The following is a 25,842-nucleotide window of genomic DNA, read 5'->3' as shown; positions in this document are numbered from 1 at the left end:
GCAGCCCCCTGCCCCCGGGGACTGCTGCGCTCAGCGGCGCCGCCGCGCTCCCCCCTCCCCGCCCCAGCGCCGCCTGCCCTGCAGCCTTCCCAGCGAGCCCCTCCTCCTTCGCCGAGCCCCACGGCCCCAAAGCTGCCGGGGCCACAATGCAGCTGCCCTCCCACCAGACTGGTGCCTGCGCCTAGTCCTCAGGCTGGACCCGGGGGCTCGTGCCTCGCAGAAGTAGGAGTTACCCCTTCGCCCCAACCCGCCCCCGCTCGGAAGATGCAGAAGGGCTGGAAGAAATACTTCGGCCAGAAATCCCTCAGCGAGGTCACCATGGATGAGTATCTGGCCAGCCTGGGGCTGTACCGCAAGCTCACAGCCAAAGACGCCTCTTGTCTTTTTCGGGCCATTTCCGAGCAGGTAAAAGGAGTTTCATTCCCACCCCCGCCTCCCCAGGGGGTCGAAGGTGAACTCCAGGCGCTGCCCCGCAAAGCTCCTTGAGGGCTGGGCTTGTTCCCCTCATAGGCCTGGCCTGAGTGGTGCTTTAATACAACTTATGCCTTTAGGGGGATAACTTCACCTCTTCCTTCCTCCAGTTTTCCCATCCCTTCTCTCCTAGAAAGAGCCTGATGAACTCGTAAGTGGGGTTCCACATGTTTTTCTTTTGGGAGTGGAGCGGGTTGGTTGAGGTAAGGGGGGAGGGATAGCTCAGTGGTTTGAGAATTGGCCTGTTAAACCCAGACTTGTGAGCTCAATCCTTGAGGGGGCCATTTAGGGATTTGGGGCAAAAATCTGCCTGGGGATTTGTCCTGCTTTGAGCAGGGGGTTGGACTAGATGACCTCCTGAGGTCCCTTCCAACCCTGATATCCTATGATTCTAAGGCATCATTTGCCAAAGTTGTATTTTTGGCTTTGAAGTAATCTTCATCTTTCTCTCCATTCCCAAAGCTGGAGCAGCAGGAGTTGGATAGAAGTTTCTAGTTCTGCTCTGTCCGTTACACAACTGTGGGTTAGTTCTAGCTTTGCAAAATGAGCGGTGGCTGGGGTCTAGTTTACCTTTTATCCCAGCTGCCAAAGGTTGGGTTAAAGGTTCTCATTTGGACTAAATATTCTACCATGGTTACCTAATTAACAATCATTTATTTTTCTTTAGCATCTTCAAATTCTTCCACTCAAAAATGTATGGGCAAATACCATAAGGCACAGAGGTGCGGCCAAAAAGGATCATGCTATATATTGAGGTTCTCTTTATGAGTAGCTTATAAAAGGTTTTATTAAATGACATCACTTTCTGTACACTGTTAGTCCAATGGGTCTAAAGGTTGATTACAGCTATCTATCATCTAATGGTATGCTTATAATTACCTATAGTATGTGTTAATGAGGTCTGTAACGTGCTTATAATATAGTCACCTTGTAATGTAAACCAGGGGTTCTCAACCTTTTTCTTTCAGAGCCATTCCCCCCGATATAAAAACTTCATGGCCCACCTGTGCCACAACAACTGATTTTCTACATATAGAAGCCAGGGCTGGTGTTAGGGGGTACAAGCAGGGCAGTTGCCTGCAGCTCCATGCCGCAGAGTCCCTGCAAAGCTAAGTTGCTCAGGCTTTGGCTTCCAACCCAGATGATGGGGCTCAGGGCCCTTGGCTTCAGCCCCAGGCAGCGAGCCTTCAGCTTTCTGCCCTGGGGCCCAGTGACTGTAATGCTGGCTGTGCTTGGAGGACCCCCCTGAAGCCTGTTTACGGCCCCCTAGGGGGTCCTGGCCTGCTAGTAAGAACCACTGATGTAAAACTATATGTAAAGAGAGCTTTAGAGTAAAGTGCAACTTAAAATTAGCTGCAAACTTTTCATTTCAGTGCTTTTTAACACTTCTTTTGGTTTATTTTCTAGCTGTTTGCTTGTCAGATTCATCATATGGAAGTCAGGAAGGCTTGTGTTTGGTTTATGAGGGAAAACCAACATAACTTTGAGTCTGTAAGTAGGCTTGTGTATTTATGATATGCAAAGTTTTATGTGTACACTTTAGTAAATAATGAGGGTGTTTATACATAAATGTATTATTTATGTAGATCTGTGCACTGAAAACCTACATCTCACTGTACTTTGTTTTGCTTTTAGTTTCTAAGTTTTGACCAAACACAAGTTTAAACTAGTACTAAGCAAGATGAGAAGTTGAGGGTAAAATGCTTTCTCATTTGCCTTACTCTGTATACTGTTCTTTAGCTTCTAGTCAACTTTAGATTTGTTTCTAACCCTTGGAAATATATATGGCACAACATTCTTATTTGTAAAAGGTAATATACGTTTATTCTAAACATCTGATCTCTCATCTTGAGTAACTGATTACAGTACTGTATAGACATTAATAAGCTATCCTTGTGAAACTGAAACTTCTTGCCTGTGAAACTATACATTTTGAAGTAAAACCTGCATCTCTAAGGACAGTGGAATGCTGCATGGCTCTTTAACTGTGGTGTTATACGTGCTTTAATGTCACTGTACACTTTCAGTGGATGACTTCAACTGTAGAAGCCTGCTGTTTTCACCCAGTGAAGACTCTACTTTAACTGAAGTGATAGAGGTCTGTGGTCTTCATTCAGAAGATCACAAATTCAATCCCTGCCGACAACTGCAGTGTCTTTATATACCTAGCCTCAAGTTTGTTACAATACTGCTGAATATTAGGAAATGTACTTGTTGCTGATGATGGTGTACAATGTTGCTGACAACCACTGATCCAGGTAAACTTACCAGTATAGACAGGTGCTGTGACTGCTTTGAAACAACTTGGTTCTGGAAGAGCATTCTGAATACTCTACTGGCTGTGTGAACTCTAATTCACAAATGGCTTTCCCTGCATCCTAAGGGAACAATTCTAAATGCTATCTATTTTGTGGATAAAACAATAAACTAGCTTCTTTGAGTATTATAATACAGTCTTTCACATCAAGTGATATTTAAGTGCTTTGTACACTGTGTACCCCCACTTAAATGCAGCTACCACTGGGGTGGAGGGAGACATCCAACTGACTCAAACATGTTGCATAAAAGTGAGATAAGAGACTTTTTTGGTGACCGGCACTTGCACAAGTTACTACTCACAATTATTGCTGTGATATTTTAACTTCCATGCAGAGCAGCCAAGATCTTTACTGTCTCTCTCTTATTGGGTAAGGCAAACAAGGTGGCATTTAACATATTGGCCTCAGGAGGAAGGGCTAGGGTGAGCAATGCTAGTATTTGCACTCAGGTATTTTAAGATATCTACCTTTTTTCCAACCTTAAGCTATCCCTTTTCAACTAGAGGAGTAGATATAAAATTTGATAATAGCTAAAATTGTTACCTTGCAATTTAAAAACAGACATGCTTGAAAAATCACTTCTGCAATGCACTGAATGGGAGCAGGTGGGGCAAATTGTTAAAATTAAACTATTTTCAGACCAAAGCATTAGACCCAGATATAACCAAATTGTATATCTAGTTGTTCATGTGCATGAGATCTGGACCTTCCAGACCTTATATATGATACGACGTTCCCACGTGCTTCCTTAATATGTTTGAGGAAACACTGCTATAATTCTGACTTTGTGGGGGGTTTTTTCCGTTTGATCTAGTGCGTATAGATAAAATAGCTTTTCAGCAAGAAGTTACCTCCTTTACTAAGCACATACATATGCAATTGTTCCTAAATGTAGGGGAGAGGGAGAAATCATTCATGATCAGGAAGGCTACTTGTCTTAGGAACTTGAAGGCTGTTGTGCTAAGACCACTGCTTTAAAGCTGACCAATATGGTCTCGTTTTTTTGTAGTCCTCCCGTCTATCTCCATCTGTTGTCTTATACTTAAATTGTAATCTCCTCAGAGCAGGGACTATCTGTTTGTACATCGCTTAGGACAATGTAGTCCTGATCAATGACTTGGTTCCTAGGCACTACGGTAATACAAATAAGAGACATTTTCAGTTTTCCTCTAAACTCTTTAAGTACAAAGAGCAAATTCTGACTCTTAATGTTTCCAGCAGATTTAGTAACGATATGCAGCTGATTAAATCAATTATATCTTCTTTTTAAGTATGTGGAAGGATCATTTGAAAAATATCTGGAACGGCTGGGAGATCCAAAGGTGAGGCTAGATTCATATTCCTGAGGCTGAGCCCAAAAAGCTCATGATGTTTGCTGGAATGTGGGTTTGAATGTTGTTTTTCTTCTTCCTGCTAACTTTTATCTCAGTCCTGCTGTCAGATCCACATAGGTGGACCCTTGCACCTGAACAGAGCCCTGTTGATTTCAATAGGACGCTATGTGGGTGCAGTAGGATTCTGGATCTGATGGCGGGATCAGGGCCTTGGTTCTTGCTTGTGGGCAAAAGAGGGGCATTATCAAACCACAGCAATGTAATTTCAGCTGAGGGAACCAAACTTTGGTCCTGTCAGCTTGGACCTTTAAAAGGCTGTTACAAAACTGGGTGCATAATTCATAGCAAATGTTTGACAAATTTTGCCTTTTTTTTTTTTTTCCAGATTTTGGGGGGGGAAACCTGCATTCTTTCTTAAACTTATTGTTTCTTTGAAGATTTTTAACTAGTGAACATGAGCAGGATACAAGAGTATCTAAATCAAATTTAGTATTTTTATCAAAGAAATATTTTGAGACTGCTACAGATCTAGCTATTAGAGCTTAGCTTCAACTCTGCCCAGGATTATTGGCCAAAAATTGAATACTTAATTGTCCCATGTCAGTGATCTTCTCTTCAGGAATCCTCTAGATGCAGAAGGAATCAAAATTTTGCAAAAGATGGAATTGAAGTATTTGAGGAGTATATCATCACTTCACATTGATATTCATTCTCTCTCTCTCGGTGGGTTTTCTTCAGTGCCCACCTAAATATTTTTAAGGCAGTTTCTGAGGGGTTTTACAGTTACTACTAACTTTTAAAGATTGAGTAGACCCTTCTCCTTGTCCCTATAAAACAGGTATTGCAGAGGGCAGTATATTCAGATGTACACCTTTTATAGAGCTTGGTTTGAGACTTTTAGAGCTTTGAAGATGGAAGCTAAGAATTTTACCCTGTAGTTAGAGCTGGTCAGAAAATGCTTTTAAAAAAAAATCATGAAAAATGTTGACTAGCTCTAGTAATGGTATAGTAAGAGCCAGTATAGAGTTCCAAGTACTACAGTGCAGGCTCAGTGGTCAGCTCCATTACAGATTTGATGAGGAACAGTTATTTTTGTACCTGCTAACATATCAAAATATTTTTATACACTTAGGAAAGTGCCGGCCAGTTGGAGATAAGCGCTCTATCACTAATCTATAAGTAAGTCTCTTTTTTTTTTTTTTTTTTTTTTTTTTTATTGTGCTGTGAATGGCTAAGGCTGCTAGCTGTGGGGCCCAGAATCTCTTGATTCATAGATTTTTAAGGCTAGAAGGGACCATTATGATCTAGTTTTGATGCCAGCTTGGCTTAGGAGTGACTGCCATTCAATGTTTATTACATGAATGGGTGGCTGCAAACCAGTTCCAGGTAAAGAGGATCCCACATCCTGAAACGAATTGGCATCGTTAAGTCTCACAAGAGGGCAAAGACCTGGTGGCCATGGAGATTGAGCTAACCCTGACTACTGGGGGTTTCATTGCTGCTGCCCAGGCAATACTGTCTCTGTGAATTATCAGAGGGGTTCAGTCTGCACTGCTGTCTATTTGGCATTTTTCATGACTGTTAAAAATCTTTACTAAAAAAAAAAAAAAAAGTTTGCAGTGAGAGACTTACTGATGGGAAGTGATGTGGAGTTGTGTGCACTGGAAACATCTAATGCTAGCTATGAAAGTTAACTACCAACACACAAGTAAAACTGTGCTCACTATATGAGGTGACCTTGAAAATTCAGGAAGTGAGAAGTGCTGCTCCGTGTGTAAGCCTAGAAATGCATTTAAAATAAATTATAATTTCACTTGACATTTGAATCTACTGCAAGCACTGTCTTGCTTAAAAATAAAAAAATACTGCCGCTTCCGAACAAACAATTTTGGAGCCTAATGGCAGAGACTCTAAAACACTTTGCATCCTGTTCCAGTCCAAAATGAACAGTTAGACTTCTACAACATTCTAATGGCACCCTGTACTAAGATTTTAACCCTTTTGGAACTACTTCATTTAGAGTTAACTGCTTCATTATCAGAGCAAACTGTCTTGAGGTCAGAAATACCTGACCTCATACGATGGATCTTTTTATTATCTGGAACCAGACACGGTAGGTTTTACCAAATATTTATAGTAGATGGTTCCATTTTGTGAATTTAGTTATTGCTTAAATTTTATATTGACGTTCACTTGTTAGGAAAAATATTCTGCTTCCATTTTCTGTTAACCAACAGTGGATTCTCCAGACTGTTCTCTTCAAACGTCTTCATAACAAGCATTTGCATTAAACGCATGCTCTTTCAATTCTCTTGTTGCCTAGTCGAGACTTTATTCTGTACCGGTACCCTGGAAAGCCACCTACCTATGCTACAAACAATGGCTTTGAAGACAAGGTAAGGAGATATCTAGAAGTGGGCGGGTAGAAAATTCGCTCATAACTCTAATTTCACTCAGTTCTAATGAGCTTGTCACTTCACTGGAGTTACAAGAGCAAAACTGAAGTTTGCACACTTAAAACAAAAACAACGCTAACTTCAACAAGGCTAATGCTCCACAAATGAATTACTTCACAGCTGAATACTCTCATTGCACAGTAGTTAATCTTTTGCAAGACTAAGTTCCTGTTGGCTGCAGGAGTTATAATATTAGAGCCCAGGAATCTTCCCATTTGATCAACTTTAGCTTTTCTGGAGTGAGGGTTCTTGAATACAGTTCTGTGGCTATTTTTTTAATCTCACTAGCTAGAATGAGATACTTGGATTGAGTTGCTAATGAACAAAGGGAAAGTGGCAAGATTAGACAAATATATGGATGAAGAAAGGGCACTCTTCTCCCACCCCCAAAAGAGAGCAGACAAGATTTTGGGGTCTTTTGGGGTGTATTTTTCCCCTCCTGCATATAGATTAATTAGCGTGATTTTTGTGGGTTGTCCATTGTTAGTAAAGCAGTAGATAGTCTAAACCCACTTGAGGTTTTGACACAATTAAAGGGTGTAGGGAAAGTTCTGTATTTAGCTTTTTCTTGTGAAATAGCTTTTCCTCTAGTTTGATACTAGTGGGCCAATAAGTTTTTGCAGTTTGGGGGTTCTAAATGTAAGAGTGATTGGCATTTAACTTCTAGACAGCTAGTTGTTCATAAGGTAGCTGACTCACAGTAAAGACTCTCATTTGACCTTCAGCAGTTCATGAGATGACTAAACAGTGTTCATGTGGGTAATGGGCAAACTTATTTGTACACTTGTTACAATCCCTTTTATAGGGATTAACTCTGTTTCTAACACTGTTTGTATTTATACTAAGCATACCCATTGTTTGGACAGCACATTAAAGCACTAGCCTTAGAATAAGTAAAAGATTTGTAGTCTTGCGCTAGAACATCAAATAGAAAATGTTTTTTGTTTTCTTTCATTTCTTCCTCAAAGCTTTTTGGTTTTTATTTTTTTTTTTTCCAAGATCTTGCTGTGTTGTTCCAGTAACGGCCATTACGACTCTGTGTATACAAAACAATTTCAGGCAGATGCTGCTGTTTGCCAGGGTAAATTAACTCTCACTCTGTTAAAAATAGTGTATTTGAAGTACCATATATACTTGTTCGTAAGCTGAATTTTTTTAGTAAAAAAGGGAAGCACCAGGGAAGGGGGTCGGCTTATGAATCCCTATAGAGAGGGAGAGGTGGGACACAGCCCTGCCCCCCCACCCCACCCCCCAACAGAGGGAGCAAGGAGAAGCAGCACAGCCAGCAGAGACAAAAGGGAAGAGGCAGGGCCAGAGTCTCTCTGCTTTTGGCCACACTGCTCTCCCCCCAGCCTCCAAAGCAGCTGCAGCTCTGGGGCTGGCAGCCTGCCGGGGCAGCCTGTGGCCAGGCCAGAGACCTCCTCCCCAGACAAAAATGGGAAGGGATGGGATGGGGAGAGTGTGGGGGTCCATTTCCCCACCAGTTGCTGTCCCAGCCCATCAGGGTAAGCACCTGATGTGCCATGACACTTTTACTTAGGTTTACCTCTGTGCCTGCGGACACTCAAGGTAAACAAACCATCTTGGCCCGCCAGTGTCTTATCCTGATGGCCTGGGAGCCAGAGTTTGCTGGCTCCTGAATTATAGGGTCGGCTTATGAATGGGTCATAAAAAATTTCCATTTTTACTTATCCATCTTTGGGGGAGGGGGATGGGTGTCGACTTATAAACAAACCGGCTTATGATGGAGTATATACGTACTTATCAACAACGTTCTTTCTTAAGAGGAGAGGGGTGCTGAAGAAGAAGAAAGTGGGGAAATTCATTAACCATTATTAATGGAGTTTAGTGTAATTGGTATGTTGTGAAAGTCCGCAAAGTGCACATCTGCTAGTGTAAGGTCACGTGTCTGGCACCAAGTCATTGGGTTCTGTGTGCTTTGTTTGCCCAGCTGTCTTGTACGAGATCCTGTACAAAGATGTGTTTGGCATGGATGAGGAGGAATTGAGAACTGCAGTTGAGATGTTTCGAAGTGGGGCCAAAAAGAACAGAAACAGTGCCTCTGTTGGAAGTGAGGATGCAAACTCTGATTGCCTTCCCAAGGAAGGGTCCAACACTTCATCAGAAAGGAGGTATTAGATTAAAAACAAAATATCCTGTGAAGGGTACCTGATAACTTAAAGGTGTTGGAGGGACTAGCCTACTAGTTATGTTCTGAGCTGCCACATGGAACATCTGCCTTCATTCTCCAATGTCCTGGTACCAAGCCAGAGTCTGAGCATATTGTGGAAAAAGCAGTGTGCTTTGCCTGGGACTGGGAAGTGAGCTGATTGAGCAGCAACCTCTCCCACTGGCTATAGTCAGATGGCACCTTCTTGCTGAACGAATCATGAGTAATCAGAATCATTGGCTTACTTTAGCGAGAAACTACTATACTTTAATTCCTTTAATGCCCATGAGTGGAACAACTGAAGGAGTCTAAGTTTGCAGAATGGAACTGGGCTGACCCTTCCTTAAACATAAAACAATGTTAGCTGCCACTGCATGGAAGACGTGAACTGAAGGGGTTGGGGGAGAGATCATTTCATTTACAATCAGGAAAAGGTTTAGTGTGTTTGAGTGCCGCATGTGCGAAATTTCATATTTGTTGTACTACATTATAATAGTATTAAGTTCTGGCTTGTATCTTATCACTTGATGGCGCAATGGTTGTTCTATTAAGTCATTCAACCAGTTTGATCTTGTTGATTTCAGTGCTGGCCAGAAATCTTGCATTGTATTTTGTAATCCTATTTTTAAATTGCTTAGAGTGGAAGACTGGGACGGCAATGATACAGACAACCCACCTGAAGATAAACTCAAACAAGGCACTGATGAGGCAAAGGTTTGGCAATTAAGGGAAAATCCTTTAATTCTTTCCCATTAGTGTTCATGATACTGTGATTAAGGTTGAATCAGCCCTTCCTATTCAAAATGCTGCTGTTGGGGATTTACACCTTTTTATTTTCTCCATCTTACATGTGCATGTTTAGTTTTTAGCCCTGGTGGTGGTGATCTCTTCTCTTAAACTAATTGTTGAGCTTTTTATATGATAAAAGGCTCTATTTCTGAGACTCTTGTTCTTTAGCTAGCTTTTAAAAAAAAAAAAAAAAAAAAAAGTTTAGAAAACCGTATTTGGCAAAGAATCCCTGTCTGGAGCTCTTACCTAGAAACTTCTAATTTTCTTATTAATCTAATTTATTTAGGCACATAACAGTGCTGTGTTCCATTTTACCAGGGCTGTTGCTCAAAACAATGGCTCAACAAACATTCAAGGAGCTGTGTCTGTGTTGTATATAGCATGGCTACACCCTGCATGATGTAAGAGTGCTTTGAATTAAATCCAAGCCTTCGTAGAAGCTCAGTAGGAAAGTATCGCAGTCTGTCACACTGCCAGCAGCACACTGGCATGGCCACATTAGCAGCGTCTTGCAAACCAGCCAACCAGAGAGCACTGCATTGTGTATCCGCTTCCAGCATGCAAAGTGGCGCAACGTGGCTTTTCAAATCTGGGGTGGGGTGGAGTGTGACTGGAGTGTGTGTGGTGATATAGGGGAGGAGAGTGGGTTTTTTGGGGGGCTGAGAGCGTGTCAAGCATGCTGGTCTTGTAAATTCAGACAGCAGCAGACCTCTTATCGGCCATCCTCACCCCCCGCCCCCTTCTCTCTCATCACTCTCTCTCTCACACACACACACACACACACACACACACACACACACACACACACACACACACACACACACACACACACACACACACCATTCCACAGTAATGATTGCTTTGTCTCAGAGCAGATAAGCAGCAGGCTAACAAATGGAGCTTTCAAAGGGCATATCCAAAACAATGACAAGAGTGGCCACTTGACTTTAGGGGATTGTGGGATGTTTCCAGATGCAGATCAGAGTGCAGTAATGCAACACCTCATTCACACTGATGCTTGGGCACACCAATGGGGGCGCATCAAATGTTGTTCTGCTCGCCGAGGTGGAGTACCAGGAGTGCTCTAGCCATAGAGTCAAAGTGCTCTACGTGCCTTGCCAGTGTGGATGCATAGTGAGCTAGTGCACCCGGGGCTCCTTTAATGCGCTGTAAGTGGCAAGTGTAGCCAAGCCGTGTGTGTATTACACACACTCATTGACTTTGATTTGGAGTTGTGTGGTCAACAGCTTCTGAAAGTCAGTCCTAGTTAGTTTTTTTTTTTTTGTCTTTTTCCTTACCTATTTTTACCTAGTAACTAAAAACTTTCTATCCTGAAATCAAGCAGATCAGTATAGAGTCTGTGGTCAACTTCTTCAACGTGATTTTTATTTATCTGCTTTGTCCTCAAGCGTCAGAATCCATAATACCTAAAGACTTGTTCATATTCTTCTTAGAGTCTGAACTTGAAACAAACTGATTACATGTCATAGTGGAACTGAAAGAGGCAGGGAAGACAGTGTATATGTTTAAAATAATTAGAACCTCTGCAAGGAAAGAAAAGTGTGTCATATATTTACAACCCTTTCAACTGTAGTCCATTTTAACTCTGTTTTTAGCCTCCAGAAAATCCGTCAAAGATGCCTTTTCCCTATAAAGTACTAAAAGCCCTGGACCCTGAGATCTATCGAAATGTAGAGTTTGATGTTTGGTTGGACAGCAGAAAAGGTACTTTAAAAAAACCATTTGTATATTCTGTAAATTCCTGGCCAACAGTAAGGTGTGTGTGTTTGTTTGGTTTTTTTTTTGAGGCTCAATGAGGTTATTTTACAGACTGATTTACAAGTATGTTGGACCTGACCAGGGGCTTGAGCAAATAGACACGTATGGGAAATGTAAAGAGCATTGTCTAATCCAGCAAACATATCTGTGCAGCATACATCCTGTTACCAGCCAGAAATGTCTTATTCTCATCTCTAAGCAACCAGTAGAGTACTTCCAATCCTATATGGCATCTGTCCATGCTCCTGAAATCTGTTCTGTTGAGGAAAATATATTGGTTCTGGACTAGAAAATGTGTGGTTCCGGGAAAGCTAAGTGCAATAGCAGAGTATCGTCTTATAATGCTATTTTCAGATAGTGTTCAAATGTAAAATTGGGGGCTTAATTTTTTTTAATTTATGGTAGCAGTGTCTGCACAAAGGCTCGTATTCCATAAATGCATTTGGGTTCAGGGTAACAGTAAAGGATGAGAGTCACTTAACGGTTAGTGTGCACTCTGAACTGCCAAATCAGACAATTGGTCCCTTCCTCCCCAGCTGTCCAGGGGCTTGAGCACTAGGGAAATGTGGCACTCTCCTCACATCTCATCTTGCATGCCAAAGAATCCCAAGTTGTAAGTACAACAATGGGTTCACTTCACTCCTCACTGAAATTCAGCCCAGTCCTTTCTGGGACTAAACAGAGCAGCCAGTTCCCAGTGTGCAGCAGCGCTATACAGAAATTTAGGAGTGATAAGGGAAGAATAACTTTTTTTTTCTCAGAATTTTCCTGTCAGGGAGATTTAAGTACATTACAATTATCCAGATACATCCCGCCTTACAAAATGATCACAGTTGGTCAGCATTTGGTGTTTTCATCTGTTCCATCAACATAGCAGCCCCTAATGCCTGGCTGGGCTTTTGACTCTCAGTATAGCTATGCTGCATGCTCCTTTTGGTGAGGTATAGAATGTATATATACCTCTAGCATGGGTATTAATGGTAGTGTAGACAGTGAGGCGCTGCTTAGGCAAGTAGAGTGAAGACATGCCTGAACCCTGTGTGTATGTACCCTGCATGGATCTCTACTTGCACAAGCAGTGCCTCTCCTGTCTACAATGGTGCCCCCGCCCCCGACAACTGCTAGAGTCTTTCTGGGAGCCTTTCTCTGCTGCAAGGGCCTGCCAGAGCCTTTCCTCACAGCAAGGAAAGGCTCTGGCAGGAAGAGGGAGACTCTGGCAGTTCCCTACTGCCTCCCCCCTGCCAGAGCCTTTCACTGATGCATGTAGCTACACACCCGTGTGGCTGCAGCCTGCTTTTCACTGTGATGTGTAACTACACAGCCTCAGTGCTGACTCAGAGGAAAGGGACATTGTTTATTTATAGAAATTTTGGGCTAGATAGTATTGCTGCACACTGATCCCAGAAAGGACTGAATTTCAGTGAGGAGCAAAGTGATCCTGTTGTTGCATATGTATTTTGTAAAGTGCTTTGGGATTCTTTGGCATGCAAGCCAATCTGGGAGGCACAATTTTTTCCTCCAAAGCCCAGCTGCTCTCAGTCATGGGAGTTGTCACTGTTTTGTGGCATCCCAAGTTGTGGGGAGAGTGCAACATTTCCCTAATACTCAAGCCTTGGAAGGGACTACTGGTCTCTTTTAGTAGTTCAGAGTGCTCACATAATGCCCAGGAAAATAAGGAGATAATTCACTCATTTCAGCCTATAATACTTGGTTCCCTTGAGTGCAGTTCTGGGTAATAATAAGGAAAAAATGAAGAACAGTACCTAGCTTAAACTTTCACTTGGATCTCTTGTAGAACTTCAAAAAACTGATTACATGGTGTTTGCTGGGAGACAGTACTATTTAGGAGACAAATGTCAGGTTAGTACTCAAAGCAGATTCAGTAATGATAAATTATTAAAGTTGCTTTAAATAAGTTTTATGACTTAATATACATCTGAACTCAGGTTCTTCAGAGACTTCTTCTCTTTTTATAGCTATTAAATATGATGAGGTCATCTGAAATTACTCTTTTTAAATTATAACTTTCCGTAAATTCAAAACGAGCACAAGATAGTCCGTGAGAAGGGTGCTTGAAAGCTGACCATGAATCAGTTCTATAAATCCTGAAAGTGGAGGAGTTTAAGACTGAACTCTTGAAATACACAGAGGCCACCGTGACTGGCACTGTACACAAACCTCAGCAGAATAGTGATGAAAGATGGACAATTTTTTTTTTTTTTGTTCCGTGTTTTGCAGTGCCTAGTGCAGTGGGTCCTGTTTAGTTTAGTTGTTGAATCGTACAAGGCAGTTTTGGTTCTGACCTGTCCACTCCCTGCCTTTCTTCCATCCATGAGGGTTTCTGTTATTCTTTTTACTCATTGTTTGTATCTGTTCCTGCAGTGTGTCTCCCTCTGCTGCCCACTTTTCTGTCTCTGTGTTGAGTAGAGCAGGGAGTGCTAGGTTGAGGTATTCCAAGACTCTCAAGCTAACTCAGTGATATGTGAGCAGCATGAAAACAGCTCTTATGTTACCAGCCATTGGGGGGAACCAGAGCACCATTAATGTGTCACCATTTGTATTTACCTACTCCCCCCTTATTTCCTCCTCAGGTACGTCTAGAGCCTGGGGGTAAGTACTACAATGCTCATATCCAGGAAGTTGGACATGATGGCAACATGGTGACCGTGTTCATTGAGGAGCTGGCAGAAAAGTAAGCAATCTAGAGACCATCTTAGAGCTGTGTCTCCTATTTGCTGAAATCCTCCTTTTTGTTGAGTCTGCACATACACACCTCTCTCCCAACAGATGTTTAAATTATGGCTGTCAGAATGTTTTGAAGCTCTGGGTTCAGTTTCTTTTCAGAATATAAAACCCAGACCCAGTTCCTTACCAGTTTAACAGCTTGGCAGTAGCTACCATTCCACCAGTAGCAGATGGCAGGAGTAACACCTCTTGTGTTTTCACTGAAAACATTCCAGGTATAATGTACCTACCATGTGGATAGAAAACAGAAGAGTTTCCTGCTGGGTGGGCTGAGTTCATGATGAACAATGAGTCTACACAACTGGCTTCTAGAACTTCTTAGGAGTGGGACTTGCATCACAGCTAAATAACGGGTTGCTTTTAGTCCTTGAAGTTTGTTCTGACAACTCTCCTTGCCCCTCCCCCTTAATTTTGGGAGTTTTGTAAATGCCTTAAGATAAGTCACACATCAACCAAAAATGCTACTTGTTGGCACATCCCAAATTTACCTCTGATAATCTGTATTGTTATCTTTAAGATAAAAATGCAACTCTGGTGCTGTATGCCTTTTATAAGTAACAGGTATTGCAGCGTGCCCTTGAATTAATCAGTGTACAAGAGTTAGACTGCATTAAAGATGAATTAAAAACAATCCTGAGAGTAGCTAGCTAGTCTCTGAAAACCAAGACAATGCTGGGATCCAAAAATTTTTTTAAAAAGGGAAGAGAAACGTTGACTCATGTACAAATTTTACAATAGTATGCATGTTACCAGTGCTGTTACAGGGATGATTCTGCCTCTGACACTGGGTCTGTCTCTAAAGCAGGGGTTGGCAACCTATAGCACGTGAGCCAATTTTTAATGGCACGCTGGAGCCTGCCGGGACTCCAGCATGCCACTAAAAATCCTGTCCAGCCCGGCGCGCTCTCCTCTGCCCTCCACTTCCCCCGCAGGGGCAGGGAGCAGAAGCATAGCCGTGCGCACGGGGTGGGCAAATGGCTCCACTCTCCCGGCATGACAAGCCGCGGGGTCCACGTTCCCGGGTCGGAACGCGGGGCCGAACGCAGCAAGCTGCTGGCCCCTCCCCCACCTTATCCTCTCCCCTGGAGCCCTGCTGCCGCGCGCAGCACTCTGGGGGTCGGGGCTGCACGCTCCCGCAGGGTGGCGTTTGGCTCCACGGGGAGGCAGACATGCTTCCCGCTCAACCGGAGGAGCGGGGCTGTGTGCTCCCATGGAGCAGTGTATTTAGCTCTGTGTGGAGCCTCATGGTAAGGGGTGGGGGCAGGGAGCAGGGGGGTTGATGGGGGTGGATCACCGGGGGGCGGTTAGGGGTGGGGGTGGGGGTTGATGAGGCATGGAAGTCCTGGGTTGTGAGGGGCAGGGAGTGAAATAGTGGTCAGGGCAGTCAGGGGACCAGTTGAGCAAGGAGGAATCCTGTGGGGGGAGTTAGGGTTGGGTCTTCTTGGAGGAGGTAGTCAGGGGACAAGGAGCTGGGGGGTTGTATGAGTTTTGGGAGTCTCTGGGGGCCTGTCAGGAGGCAGGGTGGTGGAAAGGGGTTTGGGGCAGGCAGGGAGTGGGTGGTGATGCGTCGGGTTCTGGGAGTCCTGTCAGGGGGCGGGAGTGGTTGGATAGGCATGGAGTCGATGGGGTTCCTGGCTGGGGACAGGTGTGATGGGTTCGGGGCAGTCAGGGACAGTAGGAGGCAGAGCCAGTCTGGAACAGGGAGGCTTAAATAGGGGGTGGAGTCCTGGGGGGCAGTTGGGGCAGGGGTCCCAGGCAGGGGTAGTCAGGGACAGGAAGCACTGGTTAGAGTTTTAGGGGGGCAGTCACCAGCACTCTCCCCTGAGCCTGTACCTCCCTCATAACACCTCAGCCCTCTAACGACTCCTTCATCCCCCCTCCACCCCAACCCTAAGCCTACTCTGGCACCCCCAACCATACCCAGCGCACCCCTCTGCCTGACAACCTACATTCCCCCTCACATAACCCAGCCCTGACCCACCCCTGGTCCTGGCCCGTCCAAGCCCACACGACCAACTGCTGGTCTGGGTTCTGACGACGGACCCTTGCCACCGGGGTTCCGGCCGCAGGCCCTGCTCAAGCCCCTCCAGCCTAGGTGAACAGAGACCCCAGACCAGCAGGGGCTAGAGGCCCAGCAGGGTAAAGATCAAACATTTAATTCATTAAATGAAACTTCTTAAACATTTTGAAAACCCTGTTTATTTTACAATACAACACTAGTTTAGTTATATAATATATAGACTTATAGAGAGAGACCTCCTAAAAAACGTTAAAATGTATTACCAGCACGCGAAATCTTAAATTAGAGTGAATAAATGAAGACTCAGCACACCGCTTCTGAAAGGTTGCCGACCCCTGCTCTAAAGAAGTTGCCATTGATGCAAGTTACATCCCTATAGCAGGAGGAGTCTCGTTTCACCTTCATCTATCTTTTGAAAAATCTCAGAGTAGGATTACTATATGCATGGATTGGAATGATAAAAAGCCATACACCACTACCTCAATATAACACTAATTTGGATATAATGCGTTAAGCAGTGCTCCGGGGTGGAGGGGCGCTGCACACTCTGGTGGATCAAAGCAAGTTCGATATAATGTGGTTTCGCCTATTTAAACTGTCCCCTGGTTTGGCTAACACAACTGTACATACACTTCTAAACTGTCTGTTTTTATGTTCTTATTTAAAGAAGAATCTCTTCAGTAAGATCTGATCACACTTGATGGCAATTATTTTTCTCTAATATGGCACTGTCAGGGTTCCTTCTTCACTCTGAACTCTGGGGTACAGATGTGGGGACCCGCATGAAAGACCCCCTTAGCTTATTTTTACCAGCTTAGGTTAAAAACTTTTTTCCAAGGCACAAATTCCACCTTGCTTTGAACAGTATGCGGCCACCACCAAGTGATTTTAGACAAAGAATCAGGGAAAGGACCACTTGGAGTTCTATTACCCCTCCCCCCCCCCCAAAAAAAAAATTCCCCCAAACCCTGCACCCACTGTTTCCTGGGGAAGGCTTGAGAATAATATCCTCACCAATTGGTACAGATGAACACAGACCCAGACCCTTGGATCTTAAGAACAATGAAAACTCAATCAGGTTCTTAAAAGAAGAATTTTAATTAAAGAAAAGGTAAAAGAATCACCTCTGTAAAATCAGGATGGTAAGTACTTTACAGAATAACAAAAGACTCAAACACAAAGGATTTCCCCTCTAGGCAAAACTTTAAAGTTACAAAAACAGGGATAAACCTCCTTCTTAGCGCAGGGAAAATTCACAAGCTAAAACAAAAGGTAATCTAACAAATTTCTTTGCTATTACTTACTATTTTTGCAAGACTAGATGTTTAGTTCAGATATGGCTTAAGGAGATATGTGTTCCCTTCCCAGTTTCCTTGTTGACTCCAGGAGACACTTTCAAATCTGCAGGGGAAGGTTTGTCTGTATCTTCTCCCCTTATTGGTCCTTTTGGTCAAGTGCTACCCAGGTTATCTAAGCTTCTTAACCCTTTACAGGGTAAAGAGGGATTTTTATGCTACTCTTAGTTGTATGTTTATGACAGACACTGACTTGCATTAGCATGCATTCCTGTGGCACTACTTACACTAGTATTTTTCATGTAGGCATATTGTTCCATTGGCAAACTTAAAACCAGTGACACAAGTGACACCTGTCCCTGCATGGAATGTGGTTCCCAATCGAAAAGGAGGAAACTATCAGAAAATAACAGGCGGCTATGTTTCAGAAATAGGTTTGTATGCGGTTGCAATAAGAATCTTTCCTTTTTTGTTAGGGGAATGAAGGGGGTTTGTAGCAGTCTTCAGATATTGGCTATGATTGAATTCATTTGGTAATATAAAACTCACTTTAAGGGGGAATGATTGAGGAAAGCTCATCTTTGGAGGTTGTTGAACTTGTGATGAGTATTTTGCTGGGGCACTTACAAATAGCAAATCCATTGAGAATGTGTGTTAAAGTTAGTATTTAAAACTTCCAAGAGGCTGTAAAGTGCTTTACAGACAATGTAGAAATGCCAGGTCCCTTCACCAAAGAGATTATCTGATTTTGTCATAAGAATGATGGTAACAGCAGAGTGGGAATGAAGTGAGCAGGGGCAGGGCTACAGTGATACAGTTCCATAGTAAAGCAGTGTAGATTTGTGTTTTTCTTGATTTAATAAAGGGTTTTATAATTGTAATTCCCATAGGGAATGAGTCAAAGTAAGGTCTTCAGGGAGGGTTTGGCATGATGAGAGTACTGGCTTGGCCTAGCCAAAACTGGGAGGCCATCCTGTGCATAGGAAGCTTATTAAACATTCTGCTCATCTACCTCTAAAAGCTTAAATTGGTATTTTAATAAGCTCACATGCTTGGTTGCACTTTTATGGGTGGATGAGTGTTTTTTTCCCCTCATATTCCGTATCCAAATATTAACTTACAGAATTTTTCATATGGAATTGTCTAGCACTACTTTATAATCTGAATGTACCTCTGGAGTTTGACTTATTTCTCTATTTAAGGTAGTCATGTAGATCCGTACGGATGTTTAACAGACCTAACTCATGTTTTCCACTCTCACCCCCCCCTTACTTTTTTTCTGTGCTGCTTTGAAATTGCAGAAATGGATATGAAATCACGGAAGAGACTGTTTAAGAAAGTCCGAGGGAAGGAAGTTTACATGACAGTGGCTTATAGTAGGGGTCAGCCAGTTCTTCCACCCCGTCTACAGCACAGTGTTCCTTCAGGTCGCTCTTCTCCAATTAATTGCTCTCAAAATTGTGGGAATATGGCATCCTATGATCACTACCGTCCTCAGAATTCTCCTCAGAGGCATGGCAGGGGATATGGAATGCCCAGGTATGAAGCCTTGGAACCCTGACAAAGACTAGTATTTGTTCCCTGTTAGGCCTCCCACAGTTCTGACCCTAGCCAATCTTCGAGTATTTAATAGATGACACTACAGGTGAGTTTCATCTGAGAGAATCTGTAGGCACTTAGTAACTGGGTTTTTTTTTTTGTATTTTTTTAACACCTTTAATCTTAGGGGATCTGCCCGATTTATAAACAGGAACAACATGGTTGGCCCTCAAATAGCATTCTACCCTGGTCCAGGGAAGAGATGTTATCAGAGCTATGACAATTTCTCCTATAGGTCCCGGTAAGTGAGTATAAATTTCTTTACAAAACATTGTACTACAAATAAGGGGAAAACAAGCTTTGAAAATGGCATGATACTGAACAGTGGGTAAAAAGCACTTCTGCCAACGTATGTAAGGGCATTTCAAAAAGGTATAATAACTTAAACCCCTGTGTGTGTCTCTTGATTTTTCTCTAAAGTTCATATAGCCGTAGTCGTCGGCAAATGCAGTGTGTCAATAAGGAATGTCAGTATGGATTTGTACCAGAGACAGGGGAGGAGCCTCAGGGTTTGGAGGAAACCATAACTTTCTATGAGATTGAAGAAGGAGATGAGGCTGCTTTTCCTGCTTTACCAGTAAGTCATGAGCTAGAAGTTCATTTAGAAACGTTTGCCAAAATGAAAAGGAAGTCCTGTACAAATGTACAGTGTTGGAGTGGGTAGCTCATTTCCCGCAATAGGCTTTTCGGACTTGGATGTGCAGCTTTGAAAGATGTGGAAGGGAGCTATCCTCTTGTTTGCCATGCTCTACTTAGAATCTCTTAGTTAAATAACAATGAAAGTTGTAAAGAGAGATAGAGATTCAACTCTTATGAATTTCCTACAACTTTCTGCAGAAACTCTTGCCACTCGATGTTGCATCAACATCTGCCTTTGTGTGGTATTAAGTGACAAATGGTTGTGATGTTGGAGAGCAACACACTAACACTCAGAAGCTACTTTCTTCTGCAAAAGAAAATAGCAACAACCTCCAAACTGACTTTTTCCTGAACTCCTTTGCACAACAAGTTTCTATAAAATGAAACTTACTACAGGATATGGATCCCTTTGTAAGCACAAAGCGAGAGAGTCCTGTGGCACCTTACAGACTAACAGATATATTGGAGCATGGCTTTCGTGGGTGAATACCCACTTTGTCAGATGCATGCAAGCGCAGTTACTCCCCACACTAAGACCAATCCAAAATGAAAAGTTGTTTTTTTTTTTTTGTTTGTTTGTTTGTTTTTAATTCTGCAAGTAAAGTGGAATAATTGAGCATCCAGTCACATTGTGAAGCCTAACCCTTTTGGTGTCTGCTCTTTAAAAATAATCCTTTTATCAGTCTACTTGCTTTTCCAAATCCTGTTGTAGGTTTTAAACTAAACCGAACTGAGTGTGCTGAAAAGTCAGTCAGTATTTAACTGTCTGGGCTGGAGTTGTCAGCATTTAAGCAGTTTTATGCCTCAACTGTGAATTCAGCCGTCCTGTCTTCCAGAATTTTTTTTGCCGCGGTCATTGTGATGTAATGAATTTCATGAACATAGATTTGGGGTGTACTTGGCATCTTCAGTGTTTAAATGCCAGAAAAGAAGGAAAACTCAGTATGTTTCAGCAGCCATACTTTAGTCCTCCTGTTCTGGGCTCAGCGTTCTTGGAAGAAAACATTTGTTAGCAACTTAGACACATTATTCTCCGACTTCCTTGTCAGACTCAGAATCAGTAGCGTTTAGCAGGAGTGTGTGCATCCCATTTTCCCATCCTCCCCATATGTTTACCTGTAGCTATTAATGGATTATTTCTTATGTTCAGCCATCTATTTTGTATTACTTTTTTCATATTTCTTTTCTTTTCAGTTGACGTACTTAATGGCAGGGCTGCAGCCCTGCCAGTGTAGATGCTGTCAGTGTAGGTAGTCCGTCTCCCTGAGAGATGGTAGCTAAGTCGATGGAAGAATTCGGGCAGACGGGGGAGGTCACCTTAACTATGCTGCTCAGAGGGTGTGGATTTTTCACACCCCAGCATGAAACAGTTAAGCCAACTTAATTTTCTAGTGTAGACCAGACCTCATTCTCCAGCCCAAATTTACACCAGCTGTCTGCTAAAACAGGGAGCTTAGAGATCAGAGGGACATGTTCCTCTCTGTTCAGAGAGGAAGCGGAAGGCCCTAACTTCAGACACTCCCACCAGACCTGTTTCTGTGTGTCTCACCAGAAATGCCACATGTTCCCGCTCCTCTCTCTCTCTCTCTCCAGAGTTCTTTTAGTTACTTACGGTATGTCTACACTACGAGGTTATTCCATTTTTTTAAAACAGATTGTATAAAGTCGAGTGCACGCGGCCATACTGAGCACATTAATTCAGCGATGTGCGTCCATGTACCGAGGCTAGCGTCGATTTCCGGAGCATTGCACTGTGGGTAGCTATCCCATATTTCCCGCAGTCTCCCTCGCCCATTGGAATTCTGGGTTGAGATCCGAATCCACGATGCGGCCAAAACAGTGTTGTGGGTGATTCGGGTAAATGCCGTCACTCAATCCTTCCTCCATGAAAGCAACAGCAGGCAATCCATTTCGCGCCCTTTTTCCCTGGATTGCCCTGACAGACGCCATAGCGTGGCAACCATGGAGCCTGTTTTAGCCTTTTGTCACTGTCACCGTATGTGTACTGGAGGCTGCTGACAGATGCAGTACTGCAGTGCTACACAGCAGTATTCATTTGCCTTTGCAAGGTAGCAGAGATGGTTGCTAGCCCTATATCACTGTGTGTAATTGGAAATTGGTGATGACAGTTATCAATCCTTCTGTACCATCTGCTACTGTCATGGGTGCTCCTGGCTGGCCTCACTAAGGTTGGCCGGGGCGCATGGACAAAAATGGGAATGACTCCCCAGATCATTCCCTTCTTTGCTTTGTCTAAAAATAGTGTCAGTCCTGCCTAGAATATGGGGCAAGTCTAGAGAACCAGAGAGCACAGCCGCCCCCGGTCAGAGCCCCAGATACTCTGCAGAAATGATGAGCTGCATGCCATTCTAGGGGGTGCCCCTGCAACAACCCCACCCGTTGCTTCCCTCCTCTTATACCCCTGCTGGGCTACCGTGGCAGTGTCCCTCCATTTGTGATATGAAATAATAAAGAATGCAGGAATAAGAAACACCTGACTTTTTAGTGAGATAAAATGAGGGGGAGGCAGTCTCCCACTGCTATTTATAATCCAGGCAGTACAGACCCTTCATTAGATATGAAGGGGTGGGATGAGGAGCTGAGCCCCCAGTTGCTATGACGAGGATGGTTTTCAATCTTCTTGCACAGTCTGCCGGGAATGACTAGGAGTCATTCTCATTTTTTGCCCAGGCACCCCCGGCCGACCTCATCGAGGCCAGCCAGGAGCACTCACGGGATGATGACGGTTTCCAAGCCTTTTGTACCATCTACCATCAGGAAAAGAAGGGGAGGGGATGCTGCTGTTCAGCACCGCATCTACCAGCAGCATGCGGTAGACATACGGTGACATTGAAAAAAGGCGAGAAATGATTTGTTTCCCTTTTCTTTCACGGGGAGGGGGGTAAATTAACTACATATACCCTGAACCACCTGGGACAATGCTTTTGACCCTTCAGGCATTGGGAGTTCAGCCAAGAATGCAAATGCTTTTCGGAGACTGCAGGGACTGTGGGATAGCTGGAGTCCTCAGTCCCCCCTCCCTCCCTCCATGAGAGTTCATTTGATTCTTTGGCTTTCCGTTATGCTTGTCACGCAGCACGGTGGTGAGTCCCTGCTGTGGCCTCTGTCTGGAGATTTTTTTTCAAATGCTTTGGCATTTTGACTTCTTGAACGGAACCCTGAGAGAACAGATTTGTCTCCCCATAAAGCGATCAGATCCAGTATCTCCCATACAGTCCATGCTGATCAGCGCTCCATGCTGGGCAAACAGGAAATGAAATTCAAAAATTCACGGGGCTTTTCCTGTCTACCTGGCCAGTGCATCCGACTCCAGATTGCTATCTAGAGCGGTCACAATGGTGCAGTGTGGGATAGCTCGTGAAGGCCAATACCGTCGAATTGCAGCCACACTAACCCTAATCCGAAATGGGAATACCACTTTGAGCGCTACTCCCCCTCGTTGGGGAGGAGTACAGAAATCAGTTTAAAGAGCCCTTTAAATCGATATAAAGGGCTTCGTTGTGTGGACAGGTGCAGGGTTAATTCAATTTAACACTGCTAAATTCGGTACAAATGCGTAGTGTAGACCAGTCCTTATTGACCCTTGGATCTCTAGGCTCCAAGCCTTGGCAAAACAGTGGTGCAACTTGGGCTGGAACTTGGAAGTATGCCTCCCAAGTGTGTGGTTTATCTAGAGCCATGGTGTTGCTTTTCTGCCTTTTTTCCCCAACGGTCCCCTATTGAGTTTAGACAGGACATTCAAAGATGTGAAAGTCTAATTGCCCTATATATGGTATAAGACTTTCTCACCATGTCACATACAGTATTACATTGCAGCTCCATGTCTGCCACAGAAAGCTAAAGCCCAATTGCCTTCGGAAAGCTGCTGACTCTCTCTTGTTTACTGTGCAGTAGTAGTATTTACAGATTCAGTGTAATGAAAAACAGCTTCTGCCCAAGCCAGTGTTAATATAATATGTAAATCTGGAATTCACCAAAACTGTTTCTGCGAGCAGTGTGGTACAGTTCTAGGCTCTTGTTCTGAGTCTCAGGCTAGTGCCGAAACCACTGACCATCATTCCTCTGATCGGTAACCAGGCAGTATTTTAAGGGGTGTGTCGTTACATTGTGAGCTCCGAGTCACAAAGTGAATGACTTGCTATGAAAGCAGCACTGGCTTTGGGTCCTGCTACATTTCAGCTGGGATAAAAGAGAGCAGGTTCTGTAACCACCAGGAGGATTTCAGGATGGGGTATCTCAGATCTTGTCAATGGCGAGTGACACAAATATACACTAGTTTCAACTAAGTTTTTAACACTGAATTGAGGTTCATGTGCATTTAAACTGGAATAGCAGAGTTTACGTTAATCTAATATAGCTCTGAGGTGAGAGTGAAACAACTTGTATTATGATCCAGCCTGGAGACCCCAATTAGGGATCAAGGGCATTTATACTAGGCATTATATAAACACAGAGGGAGAAATTCGTGTGTGTATATTACGAGAGACACCTGGTGGATACAACACAGAGGGAGCACAAGGTACCAAAGAGATCATTGTATGCATAATAAGTAGTGTTTACAGCAAAATTGCTTTGCTAAATCTGGTTTCCGGATGAGGAGAGCGCCTGCCCTATGGCAAGTTCACTTTGTTCTAATAAAACACATTTTTATCTTGTTTCCTAGAGTCAGGGTAGCCCTGCCCCAATAGTCCCAGCCCCTGCAGGATTCTGGGTAGCTAGAAGAGGCCCAAGCCCCATTCCACCCAGCAAACAGACTTTGAACTCCTCAGAGGAGGAAGTCGATGAACCAAGTGATAATGGTAAGTTCTAAATAATCAAACATACACTTGTGTTCTGATTAATCCAGAATCTCCATTTTTGTGTATTCCTGTTCGATGTTTGTTTGTGCAACCTGCAAAAGCAGATCCCTTTAGCTCTGCTGCTGATCCATGTTGCCTTACAGCGATGTTCACTGAGTATTCAGATGCCTTCCATTTTTCTCTTGGGAAGCCCAGCTTTAGGGCAAACATCAGTTTCAAGTACTTTGAGGTGTTGCACATGTTCATGCTTCTGTTTTTTTATTGCATGGCAAAAGTGCTAAATGAAATGGATTAATAGTTTGCCAGACTAGTGCTAATGTGACTCTGCAGGTTTGTAGCAAGACAACTCATTGCTTGAAACATACAACATAGATTCCATTTGGTGAAAGTTACTGTGGCCTTTGGTGAAATGGAATAAACTAGTATTTTTATTTTCTTCTGACATTCCTCACAAAGTAATACATTTAGTTACACGTTGATTTAGTTTGTATATCATTAGTATACTTTTAGCAGTAGCCTTGGGTATTAGCATCTACCTTACTTACAAAAAGGAGCATGTCCAAGACACCTTAATAATCTTTCTAAAAGTGCCAATGGCTCCTTTTTCATCTATCATGGAAGCCAGGAAGGGCACCCAGTTTAATATCTCTTGATTAAAAATGATTAGTATTGGAGAGTGTACCAGTATAGTTGGTTTCTCATTTTCCTGTCCCTTAATCCTCTCTCAAATGCATTGCCTATTAATTACAGTGTATAAGGAGTAAAAGGTGCATTTTTCAGATACTTGTAGATCTCCTATTTATACATAAAACATTTTATAAGTAGTGACTAGAGGATGATAGGAATATAGTGTTACCGATAACTATTGTTTTAAAGGGTTTTGCATTTAAAATCATTATGGGAATGTAACTCCTTCGGGGTGGGGGGCGGGAACAGTCCTGTACAGACTTGTAACACTCATGGCTTTTTCTCCATGTGTTCTTTACTTAACTATCTTAACCTTGACTCCTGTTACGCAGCGGTGTATTAAGTCAAGCTATAAACTTAGCACTGTTTTTTCAAATGAACGTAAACAAGGGCCAAATTCTTAAATACATCTAGCTACACTTCGTTCTGCACATCTAGATTCGAATTCAGGTCCTTGGGGACTAGAGATGATATGTTTGACTTTGGACTACTTCGTTTGTGTCACTTGAACTGTGAAAGAGCTGACCATGCAATGGTAGATTTTTGTAGGAAAAAGAGGAAACGGTGCAATGTTGGTGTATCCCATTCTAATATCCTTTTTTCTTAAGATGGCTCAATTCACCTTTGCTGGTGTCTGAAATGTAATTCTGATCTTTTCAGTGTTTAACTTCTTTCTGAAATGAAGCTATCCATTTCCTCTTTTCTAGGGGAATTCAATGA

The 25,842-nt window shown here is 43.2% G+C and overlaps 1 protein-coding gene across 1 annotated transcript in view; it reads left to right on the top strand.

Annotated features, from left to right (window-relative positions):
• ALG13 (ALG13 UDP-N-acetylglucosaminyltransferase subunit) overlaps positions 1 to 25,842 on the top strand; it is a 61,994-nt gene that overhangs the window by 18,059 nt on the left and 18,093 nt on the right. The window contains exons 5-20 of the mRNA XM_075068960.1: positions 265 to 405; positions 1,879 to 1,962; positions 4,061 to 4,111; positions 5,256 to 5,302; positions 6,447 to 6,519; positions 7,579 to 7,660; positions 8,531 to 8,711; positions 9,388 to 9,463; positions 11,155 to 11,263; positions 13,113 to 13,177; positions 13,909 to 14,009; positions 17,684 to 17,811; positions 18,679 to 18,916; positions 19,104 to 19,217; positions 19,397 to 19,553; positions 24,300 to 24,435. Coding sequence (XP_074925061.1) covers positions 265 to 405; positions 1,879 to 1,962; positions 4,061 to 4,111; positions 5,256 to 5,302; positions 6,447 to 6,519; positions 7,579 to 7,660; positions 8,531 to 8,711; positions 9,388 to 9,463; positions 11,155 to 11,263; positions 13,113 to 13,177; positions 13,909 to 14,009; positions 17,684 to 17,811; positions 18,679 to 18,916; positions 19,104 to 19,217; positions 19,397 to 19,553; positions 24,300 to 24,435 — 1,783 coding nt within the window. The remainder of the gene's footprint in view (positions 1 to 264; positions 406 to 1,878; positions 1,963 to 4,060; positions 4,112 to 5,255; positions 5,303 to 6,446; positions 6,520 to 7,578; positions 7,661 to 8,530; positions 8,712 to 9,387; positions 9,464 to 11,154; positions 11,264 to 13,112; positions 13,178 to 13,908; positions 14,010 to 17,683; positions 17,812 to 18,678; positions 18,917 to 19,103; positions 19,218 to 19,396; positions 19,554 to 24,299; positions 24,436 to 25,842) is intronic.

Source organism: Chelonoidis abingdonii, chromosome 8 (genome assembly GCF_003597395.2).
Source record: "Chelonoidis abingdonii isolate Lonesome George chromosome 8, CheloAbing_2.0, whole genome shotgun sequence".
Lineage (NCBI taxonomy): Eukaryota > Metazoa > Chordata > Testudines > Testudinidae > Chelonoidis > Chelonoidis abingdonii.
Note: the sequence above shows the minus strand (reverse complement) of the source record. Positions and strands in the feature narration are given on the sequence as shown.